Here is a 24,405-nt window from a genome sequence, read left to right as displayed (position 1 = left end):
GACATGAGTTTGAGCCAACTCGGGGAGATGGTGATGGACAGGGAAGCCTGGCGCGGGGCAGTCCATGGGGTCGCAGAGTCGGACACGACTGAGCGACTGAACAACAACTGCCGGCCCCGAAGCCTACCCACCTCCAGTCTGACCCGCGGTGTGGGAGGACAGGCGCCCGGGGCTCGTGAAGGGACACCAAGGGCGGTTCTAGGTGCGGGTGAGCCGGCGGCTCCAGGTGAGCTGAGCACTGGAGGGGCGGGACCGGGACACGGGGGAGGGCGGGGCCTACCGCGAGGGGGCGGGACCCACTCCGCAGACACGTTCAAGCTCGCCAATCCGTGGGCTCGTAACAGTGGCTCTCCCCGCCTTCCGCCGCCCCACCTAGAGCGCCGTCTTTCTATAGGCCGGCCGAGGCTCCTTCCGGCCAGGGGGCGGGCTCTGCGCGGTGGCGGGAAAGCGGCGGACACAGTGGTGTTTTCTCGGAAGCTGAGGGACCTGAGGCGGCGGCGGCGGAGAGTCCCGGGTCGGAAGCTGGCGACGCCATGGACGCAGCGGAGGTGGAGTTTCTGGCCGAGAAGGAGCTGGTCACCATCATCCCGAACTTCAGCCTGGACAAGATCTACCTCATCGGGGTGAGAACCGCTGGGCCTCCGGCTCGCTCTGGTGGGCTCCCGCTCCCGGGGGGCGGGGTTGTCGGGGCCCAGGGCCCGCAGGTGTCGTCGGGCGGGGCTGGGGAACCTGTGCAGAGGGGCGGCGGGGCGCGGGGCCGGCCGAGACCGCGCAGGGCGTCAGCCCGTGAACGGCGGAGGTCCAAGCCCTACACTTGTGAGTGACGGGGTGTGCGTGTTTGCAGGGCGACCTGGGGCCTTTCAACCCCGGCCTACCGGTGCAGGTTCCTCTGTGGCTGGCAGTCAACCTGAAGCAGAGACAGAAGTGTCGGCTGCTCCCGCCCGAGTGGATGGACGTGGGTGAGGACGCCGAGCGGGCCCCGCGAGTGGTTGGGAGACGGGGTGCCATTTAGGGGGCGTGTGTACCAACTGTAGTTCAGGTTTTCACTGTAATATTATTTCCACTCGCTTTATTTAAAAAAAAATTTCATTTTATTTTTTGTTTATTTGTTTAGCTGCGCCAGGTCTTAATTGCAGGCATGCAGGGTCTTTTAGTTGTGATTTGGGGGATCTAGTTCTCTGACCAGGGATTGAACCTGGGTCCCTTTCATTGGGAGCGCGCGGGAGTCTTGGCCACTGAACCACCAGGAAGGTCCCTGGTTTTTATTTTATATTGGAGTATTAGTTGAATAACAATGTTGTGTTAGTTCCTGGTGTGCAGCAAAGTGATTCAGGTATATGTGCTTGTGTCTACTCTTTTCTGAAATTCTTTCTGCATTTTGGTTATTAGATAATATTGAGCAGAGTTCCGTGTGCTATGTAGTAGGTGCTTGTTGGTTATCCATTTTAAATCTAGCAGGACACATTCCTGTAGCACATAGAACTCTGCTCAAGGTTGTGTGGCATCCTGAATGGGAGGGGAGTTTGGGGGAGAATGGATATATATATACGGATGGCTGAGTCCCTTTGCTGTTCTCCTGAAGAGGTCACAACATTGTTTGTTAATTGGCTATACCTCAGTACAAATGGGGCTTCCCAGGTGACTCAGTAGGTAACAATCCACCTGCAACCCAGGGGATGTGGGTTTGATCTTGGGTGGGAAAGATCCCTGAAGGAGGGCATGGCCACCCACTCCAGTATTCTCGCCTGGAGAATCCTCTTGGACAGAGGAACCTGTTGGTCTATTGTCCATAGGGTCGCAAAGAGTTGGACGCGACTGAAGCAACTAAGCAGGCACACATGCAGTACAAAAGAAAAAGTTCAAATTTAACAAATAATAAATATGATCGTGTGTATATCTCAGTCCCAAACTCCCAATGTATCCCTCCCCTCCACCTTTCCCCTTTCCTAACTCAAAGTTTGCTTTCTAGGCCTGAGTCTGTTTCTGTTTTGTAAATAAGTTCACTTGTATCATTTTTTTTTTTTAGATTCCCCATATGGGGAATCTAAAAAATATGTATCACCTATATGATACACAGATATTTTCTCCTATATAGTATAGGTTGTTTTTACATGTTCTTCATAGTGTCCTTTGACACACAGTGTTTAAAAATTTTAACGAAGTGCTGTTTATCAACTCTCTCTTTTGTTGCTTGTGCTTTTAGTATTTGCCTTTTTCTGCCTGGTTTTCTTCACTTAGCATGATGATATCCAGGTCCATCCATGTTGCTGCAAGTGACATTATTTCATTCTTTTTAATGGCTGGGTGATACTCCAGTGTGTGTGTACACACACCACATCTTGTTTATTCATCTGTCGGTGGACACTTACGTTGCTTCCATGTCTGGGCTATTGTAAACAGGGCTGCAGTGAACATTGGGGTGCATGTGCTTATTTATTTATTTTTGGCTGCACTGTGCATTATATGGGATCTTAGTTCCCTGACCAGGGATAGAACCTGAGCCCCCTGCAGTGAAATCTCTGAGTCTTTTTTTTTTTTTGAAATCTCTGAGTCTTAACCACTGGACTTCCAGGGAAGCCCCACTTGTATCTTTTTTGTTTTTTTTTAACAAAAAACAATTTATTTTTTGTTTTTACAAAAAACACAAATTTCAGAGAAGTCTTTTTTTTTGTTTTTAACATATTTAGTTTTTTATGTATTTATTTTTGGCTGTGTCAGGGGCTTCCCTGATAGCTCAGTTGGTAAAGAATCCGCCTGCAGTGCAGGAGACCCTGGTTCGATTCTTGGGTGGGTCAGGAAGAGCCATTGGAGAAGGGAAAGACTACCCTCTCCAGTATTTTGGGGGCTTCCCTTGTGGCTCAGCTGGTAAAGAATCCACTTGCAGTTCGGGTAGACCTGGGTTCGATCCCTGGGTTGGGAAGATCCCCTGGAGAAGGGAAAGGCTACCCACTCCAGTGTTCTGGCCTGGAGAATTCCATGGATAGTCCATGGGGTCGCAAAGAGTCAGACACGACTGAGCGACTTTCACTCACTCACTGTTCTGGCTGTGCTGGGTCTTCACTGCTGCACAGGCTTTTCTCTGGTCGTGGCAAGCGAGGGCTACTCTCTAGTTCTGTGCACAGGCTTCTCACTGCAGTGGCTTCTCCCATCGCTGCGGCTCCCGGGCTCTAGAGCACGGGCTCAGTAGTTATGCACAGGCTTAGTTGCTCTGCCGCAGGTGGGATCTTCGTGGACCAGGGATCGAACCCTTGTCCCCTGCATTGGCAGGCAGATTCTCTACTACTGAGCCACCAGGGAAGCCCTAGGCTTCTACCTTTTTTTTTTTTAGTTTGCATTTTTTTTCCTCTTATATTTTATTATTTTTTTTCTCTTATATTTTAAAATTAATTATTTTATTTTTAATTCAGAGATAACTGCTTTACAGTGTTGGTTTGATTTCTGCCATACATCAACATGATTTAGCCAGAGTGATTTAAGTCAGAGAGAGAAAAACAAATATCTTAACCACATGTATATGGAATCTAGAAAGATGATACTGATGAACTGATTGCAGGGTAGCAGTGGAGACGCAGACATAGAAACCAGCTTGTATCTGTTTGAACTGAGTGTTTTTCCAGCTAGATGCCAAGTAGTGGGATTGCAGAATCCTGGTAGTTCTTTTTATAGTTTTCTGAGGACCCTCTATACTGTTCTCCATAGTGGCTCCACCAGTTTGCATTCCCACCAATAGTGTAGGAGGTTACCGTTTTCTTCCCACCCTCAGCATTTATTGTTTGTAGTTTTTTTAAAAAAAGCATTTTATTGTAACTTCTGTTTTAGGAAAGTATATGAGTGGCTTTATGGCTAAGTCTTGTCCAACTCTTGCAACCCCATGGCCTGTAGCCCGCCAGGCTCCTCTGTCCATGGGATTTCCCAGGCAAGAATACTGGAGTGGGTTGCCGTTTCCTTCTCCAGGGGATCTGCCTGACCCAGGGATGGAACTCAGGTCTCCTGCATTAGAGGCAGATTCTTTACTGACTGAGGCACCAGGGAAGCCCCTATTTGTAGATTTTTTTTTTTTTTTTAATGTTTTCTTGTCTGTGCTGTATGTCATGTGGGATCTTAGTTCCCTGACCAACCAGGGATCTAACCCATGCCACTTGCTTTGGAAACCTGGAGTCTTAACCACTGGACCTCTAGGGAAGTCCTTATTTTTTTGTAGAATTTTTGATGATCACTGTTCTGATTGGTGTGGGGTGATATCTCATTGTAGGTTTTTTTCTTTTTTTTTTTAAGGACTTTATTTTTTTATCTTATTTATTTTTTGACTGTCCTGGATCTTCTTTGCTGCATGGCTTTTCTCTAGTTGCTGTGAGCCGGGTCTGTTCTTTCATTCTGGTGTGCGGGCTTTTCTTGTTGCAGAGCACAGGTTATAGGGCACTCGGGCTTCAGGAGTTGAGTCACGTGGGCTCAGTAGTCATGACTTTTGGGCTCTAGAGCACAGGCTCAATATTGCGAAGCATGGGCTTAGTTACTCCAAGGCATATGGGAATCTTCTTGGACCAGGAATCAAACTGGTGTCTCCTGCATTGGCAGGCAGATTCTTTTCCACTGAGGCACCAGGGAAGCCCTCATTGTAGTTTTGATTGCATTTCTCTAATAATTAGTGATATTGAGCATCTTTTCATGTACCTCTTAGTAGACATCTGTATGTCGTCTTTGGAGAAAAGTCTTTTTAGGTCTCCTGCCTGTGTTTTGATTGGGTGTTTTTTTTTTTTTATATTGAGATGCATGAGCTCTTTGCAAAATTTGGAGATTGATCTTTTGTTGGTCATGTTATTTGCAAACATCTCCCATTCTGTGGATTGTCTTTTGTTTGTGGTTTACTTTGCTGTGCAAAAGCTTTTGAGTTTAATGAGGTCCTTTTTGTTTTTGATTTTACCTTAGAGTATAGTAGATTAGCAAAGTGATTCAGTTAAACATATACATATATCTGCCCTTTTAAAATTTCTTTTCTCATTTAGTCTATCAGACTATTGAGCAGAGTTCCATGTGCTGTGCAGTAGGTCCTTGTTGGTTATCTATTTTATTTATTTATTTTTAACTTTTTATTTTGTATTGGAGTATAACTGATTAACAGTGTTGTGATGTTACAGGTGGACAGCAAAGTGACTTAGCCATCTGTTTATATGTGTCCATTCTCCCCCAAATTCCCCTCCCATCCAGGATGCCACATAACATTGAGTGGAGTTCCATATACTATAGAGTAGGTCCTTGTTGGTTATCTGTTCTGAATATAGCAGAGTGTACATGTCTTTTTCAAACTCCCTAACTATTCTTTCCCCCTGGCAACCATAAGTTCTTTCTCTGTGAGTCTCTTTCTGTTTTGTAGGTTTGTTTGTATCATTTCTTTTTAGATTCCACATATATGGAATGTCATGTGATGTTTCTCTTCTGTCTGACTTACTTCACTCACTATGACCATTTCTAGGTCCGTCCATGTTGCTACAGATGGCATCATTTCATTCTTTTTAATGGCTGAGTAATATTCCTAATACATACATAACATTTCTTGATCCATTCCTCTCTCAATGGACACTTAGGTTGCTTCCGTGTCTTGGCTGTTGTAAACAGTGCTGTAATGAACATTGGGGTGCATGTATCCTTTAGGATCATGTTTTTCTCTGGATGTATGCCCAGGAGTGGGATTGCAGGGTCATATATATGGTAGCTCTGTTTTTTAAGGAACCTCCATACTGTTCTCCAGAGTGACTGCACCAATTTACATTCCCACCAACAGTGTAGGAGAGTTCCCTTCTCTTCACACCCTATCCGGCATTTATTGTGTGTGCATTTTTTGATGATAGCTATTCTGGCTGGTGTGAGGTGATATTTCATTGTAGTTTTGATTTTTATTTCTCTAATAATCAGCAACGTTAAACATTTTTTTAAGTGCCTTTTGGCCATCTGTCTTCTTTGGAGAAATATCTATTTAGGTCTTCTGCCCGTTAATTGATTGGGTTGTTTTAATGCTATTAAGCATCCCGAGCTGTTTGTAAATTTTGGAGAGTAATCCCTTGTTGGTCACATCATTTGCAGACATCTCCCATTCTGTGGGTTGTCTTCTTTTTGTTTTTATTTTACATTGAAGTATAGTTGATTAACAGTGTTGTATCATTTTCAGCTGTACAGCAGAGTAATTCAGTTATACATATACCTGTATTTTTTCTTTTTCAAATTCTTTTTTCATTTAAGCTATTAGAGATTATTGAAAGTTCCCTGTGCTGTACAGTAGGTCCTTGTTGGTTATCTGTTTTACACATTTTAGTGTGTATATTTCAATCCCAAACTCTCAATTCATCCCTTCCCTCCACTTTTTGCCACTGGTAATCGTAAGTTTGTTTTTTAAGTCTGTGACTCTGTTTCTGTTTTGTAAATAAGTCTATTTGCATGTTTTTCAGTTCTGCATATAAGCGACATTATGTGATATTTGCCTTCCTCTGTATGGCTTACCTCACTTAGTATGATCATCTTCAGGTCTATCCATGTTGCTGTAAGTGGCATTATTTCATTCTCTTTCATGGCTGAGTAATATTCCAGTGTATATATGTAGCATATCTTCTTTATGAATGTATCTGTTGATGGACATTTAGGTTTCTTCCTTGTCTCAGCTGTTGTAAGCAGTGCTGCTATGAATATAGCAGTGCATGTATCTTTTTAAATTACAGCTTTGTCCAGATATGTACCCAGGAGTGGGATTGCTGGATCATATGGTAACTCTGTTTTTATATTCTAAGGAACCTCCATACTGTTCTCCGTAGTGACTGTTGTTCAGTAACTAAGTCGTGTCTGACTCTTTGTGACCCCATGGACTGCAGCACACCAGCCTACTCTGTCCTCCACTATCTCCCAGAGTTTATTCAACTTTATGTCCGTTGGGCTAATGATGCTATCTAACCATCTCATTTTCTGCTGTCCCTTCTTCTTTTGCCTTCAATCTTCCCCTGCATCAGGGTCTTTTCCAAGGAGTCAGCTCTTTGCATCAGGTGGCCAAAGTATTGGAAATTCAGCATCAGGACTTTCAATGAATATTCAGGGTTGATTTCCTCTGGGATTGACTGCTCTGATCTTGCCGTCCAATGAACTCTCAAGAGTCTTGGGCACCACGGTTTGTTCCCACCAACAGTGTAGGAGGTTTCCCTTTTCTCCACACCCTCTCCAGCATTTACTGTCTGTAAACTTTTTGATGATGACCATTCTGACCAGTGTGAGATGATATTTCATTGTAGTTTTGATTTGCATTTCTCTGATAATTAGCGATGTTGAGCATCTTCTCATGTGCCTGTGGTCATCTGTGTGTCTTCTTTGGACAGAAGTCTGTTTAGGTCGTCTTCCACTTTTTGATGGGTTGTCTATTTTTTTGGTATTGAGCTACATGAGCTGTTTGTCAGTTTTGGAGATTGATCCTTTGTTGGTCTCATCATTTGCAAATCTCTCTCCCATTTTGTGGGTTGTCTTACTGTTTTCCTTATGGTTTCCTCTGCTGTGCAAAAGCTTTTCAGTTTCGTTTGGTCTCATTTATTTTTGGTTTTAATTTTTATTTTCTATCAGAGTATAGTTGAATAACAATGCTTAGTTCCTGGTGTACAGCATAGTCACTCAGTGATACATGTACATATGTCTCTTTCTCAAGTTCTTTTCCTGTTTGGTCATTAAAGAATAGTGAGCAGAGTTATCTTTGGTGTACTGTAGATCCTTGTTGGTTATTTATTGTAAATATAGTAGTGTGTTTATGTCAGTCCCAAACTCCCAATTTATTTTTCCCCTCCACTTTTCTGTGAGTCTGTTTTTGTCTCGTAAATAAGTTCATTTGTATCTTTGTCTGGCTTACTTCACTTATTTTGATAATCTCCAGGTCCATCCATGTGGCTGCAAATGGAATTATATCACTGGTTTTTTTTTTAATTGAAGTATAGATGATTTATAATGTTGTGCCATCTCAGCTACACAGCAAACTGACTTGGTTATATATATATTTTTAATATTCCTTTCCATTATGGTTTATCCCAGGAGGTTAGATATAGTTCCAGTGTTAAACAGTAGGACCTTGTTGTTTATCCATTCTAAGTGTAACAGTTTGCATCTACCAACCCAAACTCCCTGTCCACTCCCTCTCCCCTCCACCCCTCCCCCTTAACAATCAAAAGTCTGATCTCTGTGTGAGTCTGTTTCTGTTTTGTAGATAGGTTCATTTGTGCCATATTTTATTTTTTTAGGTGTTTATGATTCTTTATTTGGCATAATTTTAAACTTACAGAAAGGTTGTAAGAATACTGTAAACAAAATCCATGTACCCTCTACACAGATTCACCAGCTTCTATCTGCCAAACTGTGTATAGGCATGTTATTTTTTTTTCTGAATCACTGAGAGTAAGTTGGAGACAGTATATACCTTTAGTAGTACACAATGTGTGTACTTCCTAAGAGCAAGAATATTTTCTTATATTGCTTCAGTATAATTCTCAAAATTATGAAATTTAACATTGATGCAATATTATTATCTAATCCACACTCCACATTCAGATTTTTAAATTGTCCCATTGGTGTCCTTTACAGCTATTATTTCTCCATTTCAGGATCCAGTTCACAGTCCCACAAGGGATTTACTGTTCTTTTTCTATAGACTCCTTTAATGTGGAACATTTCCTCAATCTTTGTCTTTATTGATCTTAAACTTTTTAAGGGTACAGCAATTATTTTATAGACTGTCTCTCAGCTTGGATTTGCCTCACATTTCCTCAGAATTAGTTTCAGGTTATACATTTTTAGCAGAGATGCCCGGGAAGTGATGTTGGGGCCTCTCATTGCATTATATCAAGAGGCATGTAATGAGAAGGAAATCCAAAAAAAGAGAAGGTGTATGTATACATATAGCTGATTCAGGCTTCCCTGGTAGCTCAGTTGGTAAAGAATCTCACCTGCAATGCAGGAAACCCCGGTTGGATCCTGGGTCAGGAAGATCCCTGGAGAAGGGCTAGGCTGCCCTCTCCAGTATTCTTGGGCTTCCCTGTGGCTCAAGTGGTAAAGAGTCTGCCTGCAATGCGAGTGACCCGAGTTCGATCCCTGGGTCGGGAAGATCCCCTGGAGGAGGGCATGGCTGCCCACCCCAGTATTCTTGCCTAGAGAATCCCATGGACAGAACAGCCTGGTGGGCTGCAGTCCGTGGGGTGGCAGGGTTGGACGTGACTGAACGACTGAGCACAACATGGCTGATTCCCTTCGCTGTACAGTAGAAGCGAACAGCATTGTAAAGCCACTGCACTCCAAAAAAGAAACAGAGGCGTATGACGTCAGATTGCCTGAAATCGATGAACTTAGCTTTGATCCATTTGCTTGTCATATTCTTACCCAGCAGTTTTTGCATCCATTGATTTACTGCTATACTTATTTGTTGTCATTTGATTGTAAAAGAGAGCCCATCACATTTATGTATGTATGTATGTATGCATTTATTTATATTAAAAGAAACTCATGGATTTTTATTTTATGCAATTGGTTAAAACCAACTGTTTTACTGTATACTTTAATATTAAAATTATTTCAAATTTGGCCAGTGGGAGCCCCTTTGGGCTGGCTTCTCTGTCCTTTTATTATGTCACTATCATTCTTTGAGCACATTCTTATTTCTGAGACAAGATGTTTCAGGCTTAGTTAAGCTTTCCCTACCCCAAACTCAGATTGGTCCTCTCAGCTTGTTTTATCTTAATGGAGAACAGCTTTGAGAAACCACATGCCACGGACTCCCCTGGTGATGCAGTGGTTAATACTTCAGCATCCAGTGCGGAGGGTAGGAGTTCAGTCCCTGGTCAGGAAACTAAGATCCTGTATGCCTTGCAGCCAAAAATCCAAAATGTAAAGCAAACAATATTGTAACAACTTCAATAAAGAGTTTAAAAAATTGGCACACATCAAAAAAAACTTGAAAAACAGAAGGAAACCTTGTGCCAAACATACCATTGCTTCTGTCCTCTCCTCACACAAAGCTAGGGAAAAATTTTAAATACACAGTATATATGCACACACACTGGATTTTTTTTATCATATATTTCAGGTTCTCACAATATAATTGGACTTGCAGGTTTAAAGATATGGGTGATTATCACTTATGCTTCCATCTCCTCTCCCACCTTTTTCTACATTTTAATTGCATGTAAATATGGAAAAATTAAGAATGATGCTATATCTACTTTCTGTTCTGTAACCCTGTTTGTGTGTACACGTGTTCGCTCAGTCAGCAAGTTGTGTCAGACTCTTTGCGACCCCATGGACTGTAGCCTGCCAGGCTCCTCTGTCCATGGGATTTTAGGCAAGAATACTGAGTGGGTTGCCATTTCCTTCTCTAGGATATGCCATATTTTAGATTCCACATATAACCGATATATGATATTTGTCCTGACTTACTTCAACTTAGTTTGGTGATGCCTAGTTCCATCCATGTTGCTGCAGATGGCATCATACTGTTCTTTTTTATGGATGAGTAGTATTTCATTGTATGTATTTACCATATAAATATGTATGAATTCGTCTGTTGATGGATGTTTGGGTTTCTCTCATGTCTCAGCTGTTGTAAGCACTGCTGCTATGAGCATAGGGTGCATGTAACTTTTTGAATTCTAGTTTTGTCCATATATATGCCCAATAGTTGGATCATATGATAGCTCTAGCTTTATTTCTGAGGAACCTTCATACTGATCTCCATGGTGGCTGCACCAACTTACAGTGCCACCAACAGTTTAGGCGGGTTCTCTTCCCCACACCCTCTCCAGTATTTATTGTTTGTACACTTGTTGATGATGGCCTTTCTGGCAGATGGGAGGTGATATCTCATTCTAGTTTTGATTTGCTTTCCTCCAATAATTATGTGATGTTGAGCTCTTCTCATGTGCTGCTTGCACAGCTGTATGTATTCTTTGGAGAAAAGTCTATTGGAGTCTTCTTCCTTTAAGCAATTCGATTGTTTATTTTTATATCAAGCTGCATAAGCTCTTGTAATTTTGGAGATTGGTATCTTGTGGGTCTAATCGTTTACAGATACTTTCTCCCGTTCTGTGGGTTGTCTTTTCATTTTGTTTATGGTTTCTGTTGCTGTGTAAAAGCTTTTGTTTAATTGTGGCCCCTTTGCTTACTTTGACTTTTAGTTCTTACCTTTTATTGCAGTTTAGTTAAAATAAAGTAGTTAGTCTCAGGTGTGCAGCGTAGTGTACAGATTGAGTTGTGTATATACCTGTATCTACACTTGTCCAAATTGTTTTCCCATTTCAGTTATTACAGAATAGTGAGCAGAGTTTCCTCTGTTATACAGTTGATCCTTGTTGATTATTTATTTTAAGTATAGTAGTGTGTGTATGTCATTTCCATACTTCCAATTTATCCCTCGCCTCCACTGTTCCTTTTTGCTAATGATAAGTTTGTTTTCTAAGTCTCTGAGTCTGTTTCTATTTTGTGAATAAATTCATTTGTATTTTTTTGTTTTAGACTTCACATATAAGCCATATCATATGGTTTTTGTCTTTCTCTGTGTGGCTTAGTTTACATAATATGATAATCTCCAGGTTCATCCATGTTTCTGCAGACGTCTTTCTTTTTAATGGCTGAGTAGTATTCTGTTGTGTGTATGCACCTCGTCTTCTTTATCCATTCATCTGTGGATGCGCATTTGGGTTGCTTCCAGTCTTGGGTACTGTAAGCAGCGCTGCAGTGAACACCGGGTGCATGACCTTTGGAACCATGGTTTTCTCCAGATAAACGACCTTCATTGGGATTCCTGGATCATATGCTAACTCTTTTTTTAGCTGTCTAAGGAACCTCCATACTGTTCTCCATAGTGGCTGCACTCATTTACATTCCCACCAGCAGTGTAGGAGTGTAGCCTTTTCTCCAGACTCTCTCCAGCATTTATTGTTGGTAGACTTTTTGATGGTGGCCATTCTGACTGGTGGGAGGTGATATCTCATTGTAGTTTTGATTTACATTTCTCTAATAATTAAAGGGTTGAGCATCTTTTTCATGTGCTTTTTGCCATCTGTCTGTGCCATCTTTGGAGACATGTCTATTTATGTCTTCTGCACATTTAAAAAAAATGTCATTTATTCTGGCTGTGATGGTTCTTCACTGCTGCACAGGCTTTGTCTGTCTGTGGGCAGCGGGGGCTTCTTCCCAGTTGCGGCGCACGGGCTTCTCGTTGCAGTGGCCACTCTGGTTGTGGAGTCCAGGCTGTAGGTGCTCGGGCGTCAGTGGCTGCAGTTCGTGGGCTCAGTCATTGCTATTCCCAGGCTCTGGAGCACAGATTCGGGGCACAGGCTTAGTTGTGCAGCGAGGGGCATCTTCCCAGATCCGGGATCGAGCCCATGTCTCCTGCATTGGTAGGTGGATTCTTTAGCACTGAGCCACCAGAGACACTGTCTGCCCATTTTTTTATTGGGTTGTTTGGGCTTTTTTGTTGTTGAGTTGTATGAGTTGTTTGTAAATTTTAGAGATTAAGCCCTTGTAGGTCACTTCATTTGCAAATATTTTCTCCAATTCTGTGGGTTGTCTTGTCATTTCCCGTATGGTTCTCTCTGCTGTGCAAAAACTTTTTGAGTTTTATTTGGTCATATTTGTTTATTTTTGGTTTTAGTTTTTATACTGAAATGTAGTTGAGTAACAGTGTTGTCTTAGTTTCAGATTTCCAGCATAGCAGTTCAGTTATACATATACATATTGGGCTTCTTAGGTGGCTCTAATGGTGAAGAACCCACCTGCCAATGCAAGAGACGTGGGTTTGATTTCTGGCTGAGGAAGATCCCCTGGAGGAGGACATGGTAACCCACCCCAGTATTCTTGCCTGAGAATCCCATCGACAGAGGAGCCTGGTGGGCTGCGAGCCTTAGGGTTGCAGTGAGTTGGACACAACTGAAGCAGCTTAGCATGCGCAGGCATACATGCATCTCTTTCTCAAATTCTTTTCCCTTTATGGTTTTTACAGGATAGTGAGCAGTTCCCTGTGATATACTGTATGTCCTTGTTGGCCATCTATTTTAAATATTGTCGTGTGTATATGTCAATCCCATACTCCCAGTTTTTCTCTTCCTTCCACTTTTTCCCTTTGCTAACCATAAGTTTGTGAGTCTGTTTCTGTTTTGTAAATAAATTCCTTTTTATCTTTTTTGTTTTTAAAGTTTTACAATGTTGTGCTGGTTTCTGCTGTACAACAATGCAAATCAGCCGCTATTGTGTTTATATCCCCTCCTTTGTGAGCCTCCCTGCCCTCCCCCACCCCACGCCTCTGGGTCATCACAGAGGACCAGACTGGGCTCCCTGTGTCGTCCACTTTATCCATGACAGTGTGTGTATGCTGATGCTACTTTCTCCTTCTGTCCCACTGTCTCCCCCGGCCCCGCTGTGTCCACAAGCCCATTCTGTGCATCTGTGTCTCCTTTCCGTTTCTGCAAATAGGTTCATCAGTACCATCTTTCTAGATTCCATATACATGTGTTCATATACAATATTTGTTTTTCTCTTTCTGACTCACTTCACAAGTAAGTAAGTGAAGATAACAGGATCTAGGTTTATCTAATTCTCTAGAACTGACTCAAATTCATTTTTTTATGGCTGAGTAATATTCCATTGCATGTATATACCACATCTTCTTTATCCATTCATCTGTTGATGGACATCTAGGTTGCTTCTGTGTCCTGACTGTTGTAAATAGTGTTGCAATGAACATTGGGGTACATGTGTCTTTTAGAATTGTGGTTTTCTCAGAGTATGTGTTTCGTAGTGTGATTGCTGGGTCATATGGTAGATTTATTATCCACAATGGCTGTATCAATTTACATTCCCACCAACAGTATGGGAGGGTTCCCTTTTCTCTGCATCCTCTCTAGCATTTATTGTTTGTACACTTTTTGATGATGGCCATTCTGTCTAGTGTGAGGTGATAATCTCATTGTAGTTTTCATTTGCATTTCTGTTACAATTAGTGATGTTGAACATCTTCTCATGTGCCTGTGGCCATCGGTGTGTTGAACAAAAGTCTTTAGATCTCCTGTCCATATTTTGATGGGGTTCTTTGGTTTTTGATATTGAGCTGCCTGAGCTCTTTGTCAGTTTTCGAGATTGTCTGTCTCATGATTTGCAGATATTTTCTCCTGTTCTGTGGGCTTTGTCATTTTCCTTATGGTTTTTTCTGCCGTGCAGAGGCTTTTGAGTTTCATTTGATCATATTTGTTTATCTTTTCTTGGAGTATATAGTTGAATTACAGTGTTGTCTTAGTTTCAGGTATACAGCATAGAGATTTAGTGATACACATACATGTATGTCGTCTCAAATTCTTCTCCCATTTTGGTTATTACAGAATAGTGAGCAGAGTGACCTGTGTTTTACTGTAGGTCCTTGTTGGTTATTTGTGTTAAATATAGTAATGTGTATGTATCAATCCCAAACTCCCAATTTCTCTTTCCCCTCCACTTTTCCCCTGTGCCGACCATAAGTTTGTGAGTCTGTTTCTGTTTTGCAGACGAGTTCCTTTCTATAGCTTTTTATAGAATCCGCATGTAAGCAATGCCATATGATACGTGTCTTTCTCTCTCTGGTTTACTGCTCTTAGTACGGTAATCTCTGTGTCCATGCATGTTGCTGCAAGGGGAATTATTTCATTCATTTTTTTAAATTGAAGTGTAGATGATTAACAGTGTTGTGCTCATCTCTGCTGTACGCAAAGTGACTTAGTTATTCATGTGTGTGCATGTGTGTACATTTTTAAAAATACTCTTTTCCATTATGGTTTCTCCCAGGAGGTTGGATATAGTTCCCAGTGTGAGACAGTTGGACCTTATTATTTATCCATTCTAAATTAATAGTTTGCATCAACCAATGCAGAATTCATAGTCCACCCCTGTACCTGTCCACCCCTCCTCCCTTTGGCAACCAGAAGTCTGATTTCTTTGTGAGTCTGTTCCTGTTTTGTAGATAGGTTCATTTGTGCCATATTTTAGATTCCACATGTAACTGATACCACGTGGTATGTGTCTTTCTCTTCCTGACTTACTTACATAGTATGATTATCTTTAATTGCATCCATGTTGCTGCAAATGGCATCATTTCTTTTTTTAATGGCTAAATAGTATTTCATTGTATATATGTACCACTCTATGAATTCATCTGTTGATGGAGATTTAGGTTTCTTTCATGTCTCAGCTATTGTAAGCAGTGCTGCTATGAATATAGGGTACATGTATCTTTTTGGATTTAGTCTGGATATATGCCCAGGAGTGGGGTTGTTGGATGATAAAATAGCTCTGTTTCTAGATTTCTGAGAAACCTCCGTACTGCTCTCCATAAGTTCTCCAACATGTATTAACACCAACAGTGCAGTAGGATTCCCTTTTCTCCATGCCCTCTCCAGCATTTATTGTTTGTAGACTTTTTGATGATGGCCATTCTGACCAGTGTGAGATGATATCCCATTATAGTTTTGATGTGCATGTCTCTGATTAGCAATATTAAGCACCTTTTCATACGTCTCTTGGCCATGTGTATGTCTTCTTTAGAGAAAGTCTGTTTAAGTTTCCTGACCATTTTTCTGATTGGATTGTTTATTTTAGCTACATGAGCTCTTTGTCAAGTTTGGAGATGGGTCTCTTGTTAGTCTTATCACTTGCAAACATTTTCTCCCATTCTGTGGGTTGTCTTGTTGTTTTGTTTATGGTTTCCTTTGCTGTGCAAAACCTTTTGAATTTAATGAGGTTTCATTTGTTTATTTTTAGTTTTTATTTTTCATTGGAGTGTAGTTGATTAACAGTATTGTGTTATTTTTAGGTGTACAGCAAAGTGATTCAGTTATAAACACATTACATGTATTTTCTCTTTCTCAAATTCTTTTTTCATTTAAATAATTAGAGATTTTTAATCAGAGTTTCCTGTGCTATACAGTAGGTCCTTGTTGGTTATCCATTTTAAATATTTCAGTGCATAATCCCAAACTACCAGTTTATCCCTTCACTCCACGTTTTTCTTTTGGTAATGGTAAGCTTTTATCTAAGTCTGAGTCTGTTTCTGTTTTGTAAATAAGTTCATTTGTATATTTTTAGATTCTGCATATAAGCCATATCATGTGATATTTGCCTTTCTCTGTGTGGCTTACTTCACTTGCTATGATAATCTCCATGTCTACTGATGGTACTGCAAGTGGTATTATTTCATTCTTTTTAATGACTGAGTAACACTCCAGTGTATAGATGTGGCACATCTTCTTTACGAATTTATCTGTTGAGGGACATTTAGGTATCTTCCGTGTCTCAGCTATTGTAAGCAGCATTGCTATGAACATAGGGGTGCATGTATCTTTTTGAAGTATATATTTGCCCAGTTAGATGCTGGGGGGGGGGTTGCTGGATCATATGATAGCTCTAATTTTAATTTCTGAGCACCTCTATACTGGTTTCCATAGTGGCTGCACCAACTTACATTGCCACTAACAGTTTAGGAGGGTTCTCTTTTCTCCACACCCTCTCCAGCATTTATTGTTTGTACACTTGTTGATGTTGGCCTTTCTGACAGATGTGAGGTGATATCTCATTGTAGTTTTGATTTGTGTTCTTCCAGTAACTAGTGATGTTGAGCTCCTCTCATGTGCTTCTTGCACAACTATATGTATTCTTTGGAGAAAAGTCTTTTGGAGTCTTCTTCCCATTATGTGATTGGATTGGGTTTATATCAAGTTGCATGACTTTATAAATTTTGGAGATGGATCCCTTGTAGCTCTAATTGTTTGAAAATATTTTGTACCGTTCTACAGGTTGTCTTTTCTTTTTTTTTTTAATACTTTCCTTTGATATGCAAAAGCTTTTGAGTTCAATTACATCCCCTTTGCTTATTTTTATTTTTGTTTTATATTGTAGTTTAGTTGATTAATAAAGAAATGCAAAAAGCAAAATGACTGTCTGAGGAGGCCTTATAAATAGCTGTGAAAAGAAGAGAAGCGAAAAACCAAGGAAAAAAAGGAAAGATATACCCACTTGAATGCAGAGTTCCAAAGAATAGCAAGGAGAGATAAGAAAGCCTTCCTCAGTGATTAGTGCAAAGAAATAGAGGAAAACAACAGAATGGGAAAGACTAGAGATCTCTTCAAGAAAATTAGAGATACCAAGGGAACATTTCATGCAAAGATGGGCTCAATAAAGGACAGAAATGGTAGGGACCTAGTAGAAGCAGAAGATATTAAGAGGTGGCAAGAATACACAGAAGAACTATACAAAAAAGATCTTCACGACCCAGATAATCTCAAAATGGTGAGATCACTCACCTAGAGCCAGACATCCTGGAATGTGAAGTCAAGTGGGCCTTTCTAGGAAGCATCACTACAAACAAAGCTAGTGGAGATGATGGAATTCCAGTTGAGCTATTTCAAATCCTAAAAGGTGATGCGGTGAAAGTGCTGCATTCAGTATGCCAGCAAATTTGGAAAACAGTGGCCACAGGACTGGAAAAGGTCAGTTTTCATTCCAATCCCAAAGAATATTCAAACTACCGTGAAATTGCACTCATCTCATATGTGATGTGAGATTAGTGCAGTAATGCTCAAAATTCTCTAAGCCAGGCTTCAAGAATACGTGAACCGTAAACTTCCAGATAGTCAAGCTGGATTTAGAAAAGGCAGCGGAACCAGAGATCAAATTGCCATCTGCAGGATCATCAAAAAAGCAAGAGAGTTCCAGAAAAACATTTACTTCTGCTTTATTGACTATGCCAAAGCCTTTGACTGTGTGGATCACAACAAGCTCTGGAAAATTCCTCAAGAGATGGGAATACCAGACCACCTGACCTGCCTCTTGAGAAACCTGTATGCAGGTCAGGAAGCAACAGTTAGAACTGGATATGGAACAACAGACTGGTTCCAAATAGGAAAAGGAGTACATCAAGGCTGTATATTGTCACCCTGCTTATTTAACTTATACGCAGAGTACATCATGAGAAATGCTGGGCTGGAGGAAGCACAGGCTGGAATTAAGATTGCCGGGAGAAATGTCAATAACCTCAGATATGCAGATGACACCACCCTTATGGCAGAAAGTGAAGAAGAACTGAAGAGCCTCTTGATGAAAGTGAAAGAAGAGAGTGAAAAAGTTGGCTGAAAACTCAACATTCAGAAAACTAAGATCATGGCATCCGGTCCCATCACTTCATGGCAAATAGATGGAGAAACAGGGACAGACTTTATTTTTTTGGGCTCCAAACTCACTGCAGATGATGACTGCAGCCATGAAATTAAAAGACACTTACTCCTTAGAAGGAAAGATATGACCAACCTAGACAGCATATTAAAAAGCAGAGACATTACTTTGCCAACAAAGGTCCATCTAGTCAAGGCTGTGGTTTTTCCAGTAGTCATGTATGGATGTGAGAGCTGGACTATAGAGAAAGCTGAACGCAGAAGTATTGATGCTTTTGAACTGTGGTGTTGGAGAAGACTCTTGAGAGTCCCTTGAACTGCAAGGAGATCAACCAGTCCATCCTAAAGGAAATCAGTCCTGAGTGTTCATTGGAAGGACTGATGCTGAAGCTGAAACTCCAATACTTTGGCCCCCTGATGTGAAGAACTGACTCATTTGAAGAGACCTTGATGCTGGGAACGATTGAAGGTAGGAGAAGGGAGTGACAGAGGATGAAATGGTTGGATGGTATCACTGACTCAATGGACATGAGTTTCAGTAAACTCCGGGAGGTGGTGATGGACAGGGAGGCCTGGTGTGCTGCAGTCCATGGGGTCGCAAAGAGTCCGACATGACTGAGCGACTGAACTGAACTGAAAGTTTTGTTAGTTTCAGGTGTATAGTGTAGTGATTCAGTTGTATATATACATGTATCTACTCTCTTCAAATTCTTTTCCCATTTCGGTTATTACAGAATAGTGAGCAGAGAGTTCTGTTAGTGGAAAGAGAGTCTGGAGACCCTTCCTCTTGTGGGCCTTGGTTCTCAGTAAGGACCCAAAAAGAATCTAAGGTCCTACCATTACAAGAAGATATTAAGAAGAGGTGGCAAGAATACACAGAAGAACTGTACAAAAAAGATCTTCATGATCCAGATAATCACGATGGTGTGAGCACTCACCTAGAGCCAGACATCCTGGAATGTGAAGTCAAGTGAGCCTTAGAAAGCATCACTACGAACAAAGCTAGTGGAGATGATGGAATTCCAGTTGAGCTATTTCAAATCCTAAAGGATGATGCTGTCAAAGTGCTGCACGCAATGTGCCAGCAAATTTGGAAAACTCAGCAGTGGCCACAGGACTGAAAAAGGTCAGTTTTCATTCCAGTCCCAAAGAATGCTCAAACTACCACACAATTGCACTCATTTCACACGCTAGTAGAGTAATGCTCAAAATTCTCCAAGCCAGGCTTCAGCAATACATGAACGGTGAACTTCCAGATGTTCAAGCTGATTTTAGAAAAGGCAGAGGATCAGAGATCAAATTGCCAACATTCGCTGGATCATCAAAAAAGCAAGAGAATTCCAGAAAAACGTATATGTATGCTTTATTGACTACGCCAAAGCCTTTGACTGTGTGGATCACAATAAACTGTGAAAAATTCTGAAAGAGATGGGAATACCAGACCATCTGACCTGCCTCTCGAGAAATCTGTATGCAGGTCAGGAAGCAACAGTTAGAACTGGACATGGAAGAACAGACTGGTTCCAAATAGGAAAAGGAGTACGTCAAGGCTGTATATTGTCACCCTGCTTATTTAACTTATTTGCAGAGTAGTACATCATGAGAAATGCTGGGCTAGATGAAGCACAAGCTGGAATCAAGATTGCCGGGAGAAATATCAATAATCTCAGATATGCAGATGACACCACCCTTATGGCAGAAAGTGAAGAAAAACTAAAGAGCCTCTTGATGAAAGCGAAGGAGGAGAGTGAAAAAGTTGGCTGAAAGCTCAACATTCAGAAAACTAAGATCATGGCATCTGGTCCCATCACTTCATGGGAAATAGATGGGGAAACAGTGGAAACAGTGTCAGACTTTATTTTTTTGGGCTCCAAAATCACTGCAGATGGTGACTCCAGCCATGAAATTAAAAGACGCTTACTCCTTGGAAGGAAAGTTATGACCAACCTACACAGCATATTAAAAAGCAGAGACATTACTTTGCCAACAAAAGTCCGTCTAGTCAAGGCTATGGTTTTTCCAGTGGTCATATATGGATGTGAGAGTTGAACTGTGAAGAAAGCTGAGCGCTGAAGAATTGATGCTTTTGAACTGTGGTGTTGGAGAAGACTCTTGAGAGTCCCTTGGACTGCAAGGAGATCAACCAGTCCATCCTAAAGCAGATCAGTCCTGGGTGTTCATTGGAAGGACTGATTTTGAAGCTGAAACTCCAATACTTTGGCCACCTCATGCAAAGAGTTGACTCATTGGAAAAGACCCTGATGCTGGGTGGGATTGGGGGCAGGAGGAGAAGGGGACGACAGGATGATGGCTGGATGGCATCACCGACTCGATGGACATAAGTTTGAGTAAACTCCGGGAGTTGGTGATGGACAGGGAGGCCTGGCGTGCTACGATTCATGGGGTCGCAAAGAGTTGGACACGACTGAGCGACTGAACTGAACTGAACCATTACAAAAAGTTAATTAACAATAAAGGACAGGTAACCAAGAGTCGGACACAAATGAGCGACTGAGAAAAGAAAAGAAAGAGCAGAGAGAACACCTCGAGAGAGAGGTGGGCCACTCCAAGGGAGGCAAATGGCCCTAGAGGGTTGGGGTACAGGTTTTTAAGGGAGGGTCATTTGCATAATTGAGGAGGGTCACTGATTGACAACCTTGATTGACAGACAGCAGCAGAGGCTCTACTGCACATATCCTTTTCATATAATTAGACATATGTATTCATGGAATGTTTATGAGCAGCTAATGAGTCCAGTGGCCCCCACAGGTTAGTGGTGAGTGTGTGCACATGCTGTGGTAGGGAAATTCCCGCCAGTTGGCTGGTGGGGAGTTTTCTCCCAGCCCCTTGACCATTTTTGGAGTACTGGTAGGGGATGTATTGGGGGGGGGCTTGTATATTGTTCAGTGGGATGAGGCAGCTATTGGACGAGTAGCTGAAGGGGCTGCTTCTCATTGCTCTCAGCTGACACCCTGCATGTCAGTCCCTTGAGTTATAGAGTTGATCCTTGTGGGTTATTGATTTTAAGTATGGTAGTGTGTGTATGTATCCCAAACTCTAGTATATCTCTCCGCTCCACTTTTCCTTTATGCTAAGGATAAGATTGGTTTCTAAATCTGTGAGTCTGTTTCTATTTTGTAAATATATTCATTTGTATCATTTTGTTTTAGAATTTACATATAAGCCGTTTCATATGATATTTGTGTTTCTCTGGTTTAGTTTACTTAGTATGATAATCTACATGTTAATGCAGGTTCATCCATGTAGCTGCAGATGGTGGTATTTTATTCGTTTTAATGGCTGAGTAATACTCCATTGTATGTATGTACCACATCTTCTTTATCCATGCATCTCTCCATGCACATTTGGGTTGCTTCTATGTCTGGGGTATTGTAAGCAGTGCTGCAGTGAACATCACGGTGCATGGATCCATTGGAACCATGGTTTTCTTTGTACCCGTAGGAATATGAATGCTGGATCATATAGTGGCTCTATTTTTAGTTTTTTAAAGGAATCTTCAAACTGTTCTCCAGAGTGACTGTTGTTGAGTCACTAAGTCATGTCTGACTCTTTGCCACCCCACAGACTGCAGCACACCAGGCTCCTCTGTCTTCCACTATCTTCCAGAGTTTGCTCAAATTCATGTCCACTGAGTTGGTCATGTGATCTAACCATCTCATCCTCTGCCACTCCTCCTTCTCCTGCCCTCAGTCTCTCCCAGCCTCAGGGAGTCGGCTTTTCACACTGATTGGCCAAAGTATTAGAACTTTAGCATTGGCCCTTTCAGTGAATATTTAGGGTTGATTTCATTTAGGATTGATTGGTTTGATCTTCAGTCCATGGGACTCTCAAGTCATCTCCAGCACCACTATTCCTTGATAATAATAGTGTGGGAGTGTTCCCTTTTCTCTACACCCTCTCCAGCGTTTATTTTTTGTAGACTTTTTGATGATGGCCATTCTGACCAGTGTGAAGTATTTTATTGTAGTTTGATTTGTATTTCTCTAACAATTGAAAATGTTGAGCATGTTCTCAAGAGCCTGTTGCCATCTGTGTGTCTGCTTTGGAAAAATGTCTATGTAGCACTCTTATCCATTTTTTGATTTTTTTTTTGGGGGGGGGTTTGTTTTTTGATATTGAGCCGCCTGAGCCCTTTGTCAGTTTTGGATACTAATCCCTTATCTGTCTCATCATTTGCATATTTTTCCTCCTGGTCTGTTGGTTGTCTTGTCATTTCCTTTATGATTTCCTCTGCTATGGAAAAGCTTTTGACTTTCATTTGGTCCTGTTTGCTTTTTTTTTTTTTTAATTTTATCTTATATTGAACTATAGTTGAATAACAATGATTTTTCATTTCACATGTATAGCATAGTGACTCTGTGATACGTATTACATGTATCTTTCTCAAATTCTTTTCCCATTTTGGTTTACAGAATAGTGAGCAAAGTTACCTGTGTTATACTGTAGGTCCTTGTTGGTAATTTATTATAAATACAATAGTGTGTATATGTCAGTCTCCCAAATTATTTTTACTCTCCACGTTTTTCTTTTGCTAAGCATAAATTTGTTTACCAAGTCTGTTTCTGTTTTGTGAATACATTTAGTTGTATCATTTTTTTTTTTTTTTTAGAATCCACAAGTGATATCACATGATATTTGTCTTTGTTTTCTTTCTCTGTCTGGCTTACTTCACTTAGTATGATAATCTCAAGGTCTATGCATGTTGCTGCACATGGAAATTATCTCATTCCTTTTTTTAAAAAATGGAAGTATAGATGATTTACAGTGTCGTGCCCATCTCTGCTCTACAGGGATTTGTACATATTGATAACCCTATATGCAAAACAGAAAAGGAGACACAGATGTACAGAACAGACTTTTGGACTCTGTGGGAGAAGGCGAGGGTGGGATGTTCTGAGAGAATAGCATTGAAACAAGTATACTATCAAGGGCGAAACAGATCACCAGCCCAGGTTGGATGCATGAGACAAGTGCTCAGGGCTGGTGCACTGGGAGGACCCAGAGGGATGGGATGGGGAGGGAGGCGGGAGCGGGAGCGGGGTTCAGGATGGGGAACACATGTAAATCCATGGCTGACTCATGTCAGTGTATGGCAAAAACCACTACAGTATTGTAAAGTAATTAGCCTCCAACTAATAAAAATAAATGGAAAAAAAATTAAAAAATAAGTATAGATGATTTACAGTGTTGTGCCCATCTCTGCTGTACAGGGTAGTGACAGTTATATGCATACATTCTTTTTTTTTTTAATATTCTTTTCCATTATGGTTTATCCCAGGAGGATGGATACAGTTCTCAGTGTTAAACAGTAGAAACTTACTGTTTATCCGTCCTAAATAAAATAGCGTGCATGTACTCTCTAGCTGCAGCGCTTTGGCTTCTCGTTCACGTGGCTTCTGCAGAGCGTGGGCTCTAGGCGCTCAGGCCTCAGTGGTGGGGTTGTGAGCTCAGCTGCTGCGTCTCGAGCACATGCTTATTGTGGAGCTGGCTTAGTTGCTCTGCGGATGTGGGGATCAGAGATCATACCTGTGTCTCCTGTGTTGGCAGGCGGATTATTTACCACTGAGCCACAGGGAAGCCCAGGATTTTGTTGATATTGAGCTCCATGAGCTCTTTGTCAGTTTTGGTGATGGATCCCTTCTTGGTCTCATTGTCTGCAGATATTTACTCTATAGGTTGTCTTGTTTTATTTTTGGTTTCCATTGCTGTGTAAAAGCTTTTGAGTTTAATTAGGTACTGTATGTTTATTTTTGTTTTTAAGTTTTAGTTCATGTTGTAGTATAGTGGGTCTGTATAGTCAAAGCTATGGTTTGTCCATTAGTCATGTATGGATGAGAGAGTTGGACCATAAAGAAGATTGAGTGCCGGAGAACTGATACTTTTGAACCGTGGTGCTGGGGAAGACTCTTGAGAGTCCCTTGGACTGCAAGGAGATCCAACCAGTCCATCCTAAAGGAAATCAGTCCTGAGTATTTATTGGAAGGACTGATGCTGAAGCTGAAGCTGTAATACTTTGGCCAGTTAAGTTCAGTTGCTCAGTTGTGTCTGACTCTTTGTGACCCCATGGACTGCAGCATGCCAGGCCTCCCTGTCCATCACCAACTCCCGGAGTTTACCCAAACTCACGTCCATTGAGTCGGTGATGCCATCCAACCATCTCATCCCTATATCGTCCCCTTCTCCTCCCACCTTC

The 24,405-nt window shown here is 41.4% G+C and overlaps 1 protein-coding gene across 1 annotated transcript in view; it reads left to right on the top strand.

Moving 5' to 3' along the window:
* Window positions 1-430: 430 nt before the first annotated feature.
* Window positions 431-24,405, top strand: part of GINS2 (GINS complex subunit 2) — a 36,018-nt gene continuing 12,043 nt past the window's right edge. Inside the window, exons 1-2 of the mRNA XM_061138323.1 lie at window positions 431-623; window positions 845-959. Coding sequence (XP_060994306.1) covers window positions 534-623; window positions 845-959 — 205 coding nt within the window. The 5' untranslated portion in view covers window positions 431-533. The remainder of the gene's footprint in view (window positions 624-844; window positions 960-24,405) is intronic.

This window comes from Dama dama, chromosome 4 (genome assembly GCF_033118175.1).
Source record: "Dama dama isolate Ldn47 chromosome 4, ASM3311817v1, whole genome shotgun sequence".
Classification (NCBI taxonomy): Eukaryota; Metazoa; Chordata; class Mammalia; order Artiodactyla; family Cervidae; genus Dama; species Dama dama.
Note: the sequence above shows the minus strand (reverse complement) of the source record. Positions and strands in the feature narration are given on the sequence as shown.